This window comes from Pinus tabuliformis, chromosome 2_1 (assembly GCF_031772625.1).
Source record: "Pinus tabuliformis cultivar Carrire ecotype Pingquan chromosome 2_1, CPIR1, whole genome shotgun sequence".
Classification (NCBI taxonomy): domain Eukaryota; kingdom Viridiplantae; phylum Streptophyta; class Pinopsida; order Pinales; family Pinaceae; genus Pinus; species Pinus tabuliformis.
In genome coordinates this window covers 181,468,570-181,478,063 of record NC_142299.1, presented here as the reverse complement: position 1 = coordinate 181,478,063, position 9,494 = coordinate 181,468,570, and the positions used below count along the sequence as shown (strand labels likewise).

At 31.5% G+C, this 9,494-nt stretch overlaps 1 protein-coding gene across 2 annotated transcripts; it reads left to right on the top strand.

The window, feature by feature from the left end:
* Positions 1 to 3,764: 3,764 nt before the first annotated feature.
* On the top strand, positions 3,765 to 8,741 carry LOC149199311 (protein EDS1L-like). Of its 2 annotated transcripts, none has more exons than XM_089402379.1 (4): positions 3,765 to 3,999; positions 4,105 to 4,417; positions 5,711 to 6,529; positions 7,587 to 8,741. In XM_089402379.1, exons 2-4 carry the CDS (start codon positions 4,109 to 4,111, stop codon positions 8,385 to 8,387), a joined length of 1,929 nt encoding a protein of 642 aa, XP_089258505.1. In that variant the 5' UTR covers positions 3,765 to 3,999; positions 4,105 to 4,108; the 3' UTR covers positions 8,388 to 8,741. The 2 variants fall into 2 exon arrangements, with proteins under 2 accessions (XP_089258505.1, XP_089258504.1); XM_089402378.1 differs by having other exon boundaries at positions 3,765 to 4,024.
* The last annotated feature ends 753 nt before the right edge of the window (positions 8,742 to 9,494 follow it).

Here is a 9,494-nt window from a genome sequence, read left to right as displayed (position 1 = left end):
TAACTGATTAATACCGAAAATCAATCTAATGGTCTATACTATTTTAATCGTTTAACATCTCAATAAACGATTCACAAAGTTACAGGTGTCCCGGAAGGAAAATTAGTTTCATAGAGAACACCTTAATGCATAATTAATAAAATTCAAGGAAAAAAACTCAAGCACTAAAAAAATTACTAATAATACAATTAATATTTATTAATAATTTTTTTCCCTTTTACCATATAAATTATTATATTTATTATGACTTTTTATTTTTAATGATACAATAGCTTTTTCAAGGAAAGATCCAATTTCTTTCCTCGTTAAAATGGCTTGACTGACTTTACCATTATACAATGTCCTTTTTTATTGAAGAATTCAATGTCCTTTAAAGAATCCCATGTCTTTTTTCATTAAAAAAAAAATGGCTTGACTCACTTTACCATTATACAATGTCCTTTATTTCTTATTGAAGAATTCAATGTCCTTTCAATAACCTTTCGCAAGAAAGAATCCCATGTTTTTTCATTAAAAAATTAAATTCCATTTTATGATCAAAACATAGGGTAAAAAAAATTTATTTAACATAAAATATTATAAATTAAAAAATATTTTAAATTAATTTATAATTTATAATTATATATAATATTAAATTTAATAAAAAATAATTTTTATAATGGGATAAATATATAACTTTCGATCAAAATTCCAAACAGTTACGTAGCAAGTTCTATGGGAAAAAAATAAGTTTTCTTCTTTAAGAGTTCCATACATTATCCTACCAATTTCTATTTACAACCATTAACTCTCTTTTTCTTACAAAAGTTCTATGCATCATCTACCTTGGCAAGTTGTTTTGACAATGACATAGCCTTTTTACCCTTATCAAAACCCATACAGCTACATAGCAAGTTCTATTGACAAGGATTGCATTTTCCTTTTCATAAGTTTGATGGGTTTTAAAAATATTTAAATTCAAAACAAAATATTTAAAAATATTATATATAACATAAAAATTTATTATTTCAAATATTAAATAATATGAAAAGAAAATTAATATCATAGTATAATATAATAATATATTTTATTTATTCATATAGTATAATATAATAATATATTTTATTTATTCATATATTTTGATATGTTGTATATTTTATTTATTCATATATTTTGATATGTTGTATATTTTATGTATTCACATGTTTTGATATGTCGTAGGTAAACATATTAATATGTTTTTTTAGGTATCAATGTATGTAAATATTTTTATTAATTAAATTTATATATAATTTTTAATATTTAATTATATATTATAATAGAAAAAATTAATGGTGGCTTTTAATTTATAGATAAATGTTTTTTTACCAGAATTTACGGATACAATTTGCAGTAAGATTATGGATTTTTGATGTTTAAAATATATTCTTGAATGCATAAATGGATTCAACACCTCAAAAACATGTGATGCACTTGAATATTAGGTTAAACAACTTAAATTCAAGTTTTTTTAATTATCTAGAGATTTTGATTAAAATTAACCAAAAAAAATGTTAAAAAAGCATTTTGTCTATATTATTAAACTAAGCCAAAAAATATATTCTACAAGATATAATATATTTAATAGATATTAATTAACGAAGTGGTTTAACTTATAGACAAAATGAATTTTTTCACGGCAATTCACCGAAAGAATAGAATTTCAAGTTTTTTTGTTATTTAAAATACATTTTTGAGTCCATTTAACATAGACAAAATAACGTTTTTCATTGCAATTCACCAAAAGTCAACAATACAATTTCAGGATTTTTTGATATTTCAAATACATTTTTGAATGTATAAATGTATTCAACACCATGAAAACCCTAATCTTTATCAAATTTTAATTAAAATTAACTATAAAAAATCATGAAAAAAACTATTTAATCTATAAATTAAACAACACTTATTTAACTATACATTCATAAATTTTATATTCCTTAATGTATATTAAATAATAACGCATTCATACACCTGGTTTGAAATGTATCTTAATATAATAGCGTTATAACTTTAATAATTAAAAAAAATTATTTAAATAAAAATTATAATTATAATTTAATTTAAAAAACAGCTAAACCATCACCATCATTTTACTGAGAACACATTCTTTCGATTTAAACTACCGAGCTCGACTTTAATTTCGAATACTATATAATCGGATTAATTTAACTTATAATTAAACATATTATTAAATTTTGTAGAGTAGTATTTTTAAGTTCAAATGCTCTATAATCAGATTAATTGAAATTATAGTTAAATATATTATTAAATTTTATAAATATATTATTAAATTTTGTACACTAGCATTTTCTTGTGAGACAACCCAAGCTTTCCACGAAAGTTCCATGAAACAACATGGAAAGTTATATCGGCAAATTCTCAACTTTTTCTTCTCCATGGTGGGTTTTCTTTTTCTTCTCGAACATGTTTATGTCTGGGGTTTATGTTAAATTACTCTACGTTAGTGAATGGAGATTTTAAATTTAATTATCATAAAGTTTCATTAATTCTTGATATTTTAGAAATATTTTCATAATTTATTTTTTATTTTAATTTGTTTTAAATATTAAAATATTTAAAGATGGTTAAAGTGTTTATTTAATTGTCATATTTTTATAATATTGATTTCTATAAATTATTCTACATCATAATTTATAATTATGAAAATCTGCATTTAAAAATATATAATCAAAATTCAAAAAAAAATTCATAAACTATTTTACACTATAATTTATTGTAGTTTTTAAAAGAGAAAATAAATAATGACGATAGCATAACACATAAAAGAAATATACATAAAGGACTACCAGATTGATTTTTCATTATGTTCATTTCAATGTTACAATACATATATTTTTATGCCAAAGCATCCATAAACCCCAATCCATTAACCCTAAATTAGAACATAACTGTAGTTCCCTTGACCTGACCTACAGAATATCATGGCCCTAAAACCATAGCGCCCAAAATTTTGTGTGGAAACCATACACAAAACCATAGGTAGGTTTGCCCACCACCTACTAAAGCTAGTTGTAGAAATAATATAACACAACCCAACACTTATAACTATGGAAATCTACATTCAAAAATATTTAATCAGAGGTCAGAAAATTTAAAAGCTTTTAAAGATGTTCAAATTATATAACTCTTAGATGAGATGACTAATACCCCTAATCTGATTTGAATACATAATTTATAAAATTCAAATTTATATAATTTACAAAATTCAATTTTTTTTTAAAGTTGTTGTTGTTTTTTTTTTTTTTTTCTAAATTATATAAGTTTGATGATGATTGATAGACCTCATCTACTACTTGAGTCACAACAACGATGAAGCATTTAAGGACTTGGGCATTTCACGAAAAATCTTATTCTATTGAATCACACTAACACTTACCATCATTGATTTTTACCCACAAAATTTAAAAATAACCCGTGCATTCACAAAGCAGACACCCTACTCTACACCTCATAAATAATTTAACTATGAATTTAAAATCTATTTTAAATAACTTAAAAAACATTAATTTTTTTTTGATAAATAACATTAAAATTAAGACATTTACATTTAAATTTTAGAACTCATTTCAAACACCAAAATACAAAATATTACAAAACAAAATTCGATAAATAACACTAAAATATAGAAAAAATGAAAGAGTGAGACGCGACGTCATCGAATCTTTCGGGGATGCGCTACAGTCGTCACTGATTAATTATCTATAAACCCTGCAAACTTGTGAGCTTTGGGATGGCTTCGATTAAGATAAAATTAGTCGATTGTGACTGTTGCAGTGAAGTACCCAGGTTCATGTCCATATACTTGACTTTCTACAAAGCCGAATTTCACACGGCAGCTCTCTCTTTCTGCGAGCTTTCCCGTTACCATGGTTTCTCGTCTGATTAAAATAAACTCTGGTTTTGTTCACTGCCTATAAACTCTGCTTTCGTTCACAGGCATTGAAGTGCGGGAACAAGGTTAAAATCTCATCGCATTTTCGAGGTATAATATTCTTCAGCTTTTGTTGGTCAAATGTAATGTGATATTGTTTGGCTGACTGGTTTTGTTGAACTCTATAACAGATTAATGGCTAGATCAGAGTCTTTTTACTCGGAAAACTTGTTGGGTGCCTGCAATCTGTCTCGCAATGTTTACAGAAGCGCAGGCGATGATCCCAGCTATGTGAGGGCTGATTTAAGCGAAACTACTGTTGCCATTGCTTTTCGTGGCATTCTCGATCCCCCTGTCTTCCAAGCAACAGCAACCAAGTTTGGAGAATGTCAAAGTGGTTTTCTGGAGTGGCTGAAAGATGGGAACAATCAACCAGCCTTTCTGCATCAGGGTTCGCTCAACCAGTTTCTCTACCTCTTGAATAATTCCAGATTTCAAGAAGAGGTTTTTACCATCCTAGCTTCTTTATTTCAAGTTTTGTGCAATTACTATATAGTGAGATGCTGATCTAGAGTTCAGGTGGGGAAGATCTGTTTAATATATATGGATCTCTTATTTACTTCAACTGCAAAGAATCTCACTTCCCCAACTGAACATAGATTCAGGTAGCCCAAAATCTATAAAGCTAGCCTCTATGCTTTTGGGTTAGCATGGATATGGCACAATAGTACTTTTGGGTTAACATGGATTTGCACAATAGTTTTTGTTAGTTTAAATGTTATAGTCTATTTATTATATGTTTTGGAGTTGCTTTTAGTATATTTTCTTATCAAATTTATAAATATGTTTTGAAGTTTCATTTTGGTATATTGTTTTTATCTAGCTTGGAGTATTTTTGTTAAAGTATATTTTCTTATAAAACTGTTCCAGAATTCAGTAGAAGGTTTTTGAAATCAGTGGTAAACTCTTAGCAAATTTTCAAGATAAAATGTTGACATATAATAGTTTCACAACACCAGTATACTAAGCCTATCCACTATGTTATCTGCACTTTAATGTGATATCCCGTGGGTTAATATGTGATTCCTTACAGATAATGAGTAGCTTCAATCTGTAAGGCCCTGAAGCTTGACGAAGGGGTTTGACATTGCAACACATCATAGTCCTTTATAGATAATGAATATGTTCAACCTGTTTGCTCTGTGAAGTCCCGTGCGCTAGTATGTGATTCCTTACCGATATTGAGTAGCTTCAATCTGTAAGGGCCTGAAGCTTGAAGAAGGGGTTGAAATTGCAAGACAATATAGTCCTTTATAGATAATGAATATGTTCAGCCTGTTCGTTCTGTGAAGTGCCTGTTTGAAGAACAGTATTTTCAGCTTTGAACTGCAAGCCTGTATTTTTCATGAAGTGTTTAAATTTATTGCTCTGTTACACATACACCAAGTTATACACAAAAACCCATGGATCTGTACTCCCACCCTCGTTGTAGAGCACTGAACTTTGATAAAATAACCCTGCTCTTTGGAATTTATCATTTTAGAGCACCAAACTTTGATAAAATAATCCTGCACTTTGGAATTTATCATTTTGTAACTTTGACTGTTGTTGCAGGGCCACCTGGAATATGAAATAACCCCGGATTTTGGAATTTGTCATTTTGTAGCTTTCATTTTTGTTGCAGGCTCTAATCCTGGACTTTGGAATTTGTCATTTTGTAACTTCCATTTTTGATGCAGGCTCTAACCCTAGACTTTAGAATTTGTCATTTTGTAACTTTCATTTTTTTTGTTACAGGCCCTTCTGGAATATGAAAGGCGTAAGAACGTATTGTTCACTGGTCACTCCATGGGCGGAGCTATTGCTGCCTTGGCCACGCTATGGATGTTGGATAAGCACCAGCAGCAGCACCCTGGCAAGACTAAATCTTTTTTCTGCATCACGTTTGGCTTCCCGTTGATTGGGGACGAAACTCTCGCACGAGGAGTTCGTCGCAAGGGGTGGACGGATCAGTTCTGCCATGTTGTCTTAGGACGTGATGTCATCTCTAGGGTTTTGTTGGCTCCTTCTATATCGGTGTCTGAGGCCTTGGAATCATTTTTACCATATTTGAAGAGATACCTGGAGAATGCAGGGGATTTACATGGTTCAACTGACACACCCATGGAAGAAGCCCTTCCACAGGGCAGTGCTGAGTTTGTGAGCACTGTACTCCAGCATTGCTCCGCTGTAGCGAATTATAGTAGCGCAACCAACATGAGCCCCAACAACCCGTTAATGGCTGCTGTAAGGCCTCTAGTGAAGTTGAGTCCTTATAGGCCATTTGGCCATTATTTGTTCTGCTCCAAGCGTGGTGGGATTTGGATAGAAAATCATTTTGCTGTGTTTTCCTTTCTTTATTACGCCCTGCAATTTTCAGATGCCGCCCTGCAAATTTCAGATGCTAGTTGTGACGAATTCATCTTGGAGCACGTTGGTTATTCAAATAGCTTGCCCAGTGTCCTGCAAAATATAGTGAAGTTGAATGAGCTTTCAGAAATTCCTTTGTCGGAAACAGGATCAAACTATCAAGACAGCAGGACAATACAACTGGAAGCTCTTGGGCTTGGAGTTCAGGTAAACCTTGTTACTTTGCATTCTTTAAGCCATTTTTTCTCTCTTGCCCGCAGTATAAAAGTTTCAGTGTCATTGCCATGATAAACTGGATGTATGCTTTGCTTTGGTTTTGTGGTTGTAATAATCTACTGTTGTTTCTATTAGCTGAACTTATCTACCTCAGTATACGATCCTGTCATATACCGTGTATGCTATGTAGTGTTCAAACTAATATATGCGATCCATATTAAACCTGGATCTATTAGAAGCTTGACTGGTTAGGATCTGAGGATAAAATGGTTTTTATAAGTAGTGTTTTTTGCAATTATTTTTGAGAAGAAACATCTTCCCACCTTAGCTGTAGAACATCTCTTTATATCACTTAGAAGTTGAACAAATGGAAATGAAGAACAGAGAAAGGGAATAGCCTTGGTAAACAACGTACTTGTGATCCAAGAAACAAAGTTACTCGTATTTGTGATCCAAGAAATGAAGTTAGTTAGAGATGAACCATGTGGCTGAACTAGCATGTAGTTGGTTCAAATAAAATAACTAATTTGACATAATTGTCACCATTGCCTATAGTTATGCAAGAGGCCAGTTGTACACGAAATATAACATAGGGGATGTTATAATATGAAGAATTTCCCCATTGGGGAGCCCCCATTGGGGTTTATTGCTCCCATGTTCTTGCTTCTTGTTCTTCAAATCTATTTGTATGTATATTAGGGGATATTGTAATCTAATGAATTTCCCCTATGGGAGTTTATTTCTTCCCTGTTCTTGCTTCTTTTTCTTCAAATCTATTACTAGCGGGAATGAAGCCATATGAGTTGAAAATTTTATACAATATGACAACCAGTAGAGAACTTTATACACAATCTCAATATATTTTTGGGGTATTTAGCCTGGATTATTACTGGATCCTATTTAAAGGGGTCAGTACCCCATTGCAAAATCTCTCCTTGAAGTCTTGTGTATAATGTAAGAGAACCTTCAAGTAGATTATATACTGCAATAAAGTTCTGTTGGTTTCAATAATTGAGAGTTGTGTTTTTTTGTGACAAAATTTGTGCAGAATTTCCCAGCAAGACTTGCCCTCAGAGCTGCGGGACAAGTTTTGAAGCAGCAGAGGGAGAACCTGACCAAATTGGAGAATGAAGTAAAAGGAAAGATAGAAGTGGCCATCAAAGAAATAGAAGAGTATCGTGGGCAGTGTCTCAGAAATGGCACTGGATACTACGACTCGTTCAAAAAGAAGCAACATAGAACAGACTTTGATGCTAACCTTAACAGGCTGAAGCTGGCAGGCTGGTTCGACGAAATCATAACGATGATCAGCAAGGATGAGTTACCGGACGATTTCCAGTGTAGTGAAGTGTGGATAAGACTGGGCACTCGCTACAGGCTACTAGTTGAGCCACTGGACATCGCGAATTATTACAGGTTGGGAAAAAACGAAGACTCTGGGCCTTATCTCAGAAATGCCAGGCCTCGTCGTTATACAATTCTCCAAAAGTGGTTGGAAGAAAATAATGTGATTCAACAGCAGCAGCGATCCCCTACAGGCTCTGATCAGCCCACGATGCTCACTCAAGACTCTTGTCTCTGGGCTTACGTTGAAGAAATTGCATGTTTAACGCTTGCTAATAATGCAGCGGGTTATGAAAACTCCATAGCAGGATTGGAAAAGTCACTGAGGCCTTTGATCGATTCCAATGGTTTGTCTATGGAAGAACTTGTGGCTGGCAACTCTACCTTCAACCGTGTGGTCAAGCGGTTGTGGGAAAACATGACTCCACTGCAGAAATCAACCTCTCCCATCTCCGATGTTATTGGCAGGCACCCAGAACTGATGAACTCAGGCACCCAGAACTGATGAACTAATCATGTAGATGATGTGAATAGCCGTTGCACAAGTAGTACATATTAGAGTAGTCTTGCTGTTTCTGTTGCTTTCTATGCATTAGAACAAAGGTATTTCTCTTCACAATATCTTAAAGTTAAGATCAGCACTGACTCACATATATATAATGAGTACTGATTTGAATGGGATGAAATGGTTTTATGGTTTTTGTATGAAATGGTTTTTATAAGTACTTATTTGAGTAGTCTTGTTATTTCTGTTGCATTATGTACACAAGGACTAAGATATATCTCCACTCTGTTGATGCTAAGATCAGGACTCATTCACATGTATATAATGAGTAGTACTGGTTTGAATATTCTTGTATTTCTGTTGCCAATGTATACAAGGAGTAAAGTTGTTTCTCTTTACAATATATTACTGTTAAGATCAGTTTTCCAATAACCAGTTCATTTCTGTGTACATTTATAGATTCTCTATTTTATTTTGATAATGCTTATTATATAATCCACTTGAACAGGAACAGGAATATGTCTTAATATTTGCTTCTTCTAATTATTATTCTTCAACTTTTATATTTGTTAATTGATATATAATACAGTTGGTCAATGGGTAGGTACTCTTTGAGTAATGGTCACGAGCAAAAAAAACCCATAAATGCGCCACTGGCTCAACCTATATATATTCTGCAAAAAAAACCCATAAATGCTCCACTGGCTCAACCTATATATATTCTATATCTTATTTTGATAATACTTATTATATAATTTAATTGAGTTATCTTTTATTTTTATTAATTAATTATTTTTTATTTTTATTAATTAATTAATATATAATATAGTTTGTGAATGAGTACATTGTTAAAGTACATTTTGATTAATGATAAGTGCGTATCTCATCTTACAACCTTCAATTAAAATTATAATAACTATGATTGTGGATTCCTAAAATCTCATTAAAAGACATTAAAATAAAATATAGATCTGGAATTAACATATAACATCTTTTACTTTATAAAAAGCTTATAGAAATAAACTGGAAAGATTTCTAATAAAGAATCTCTTACGTTTGAGCTTTAACCAGTCCCAGATGAACAAAATGCAATAGAGAATAAACATG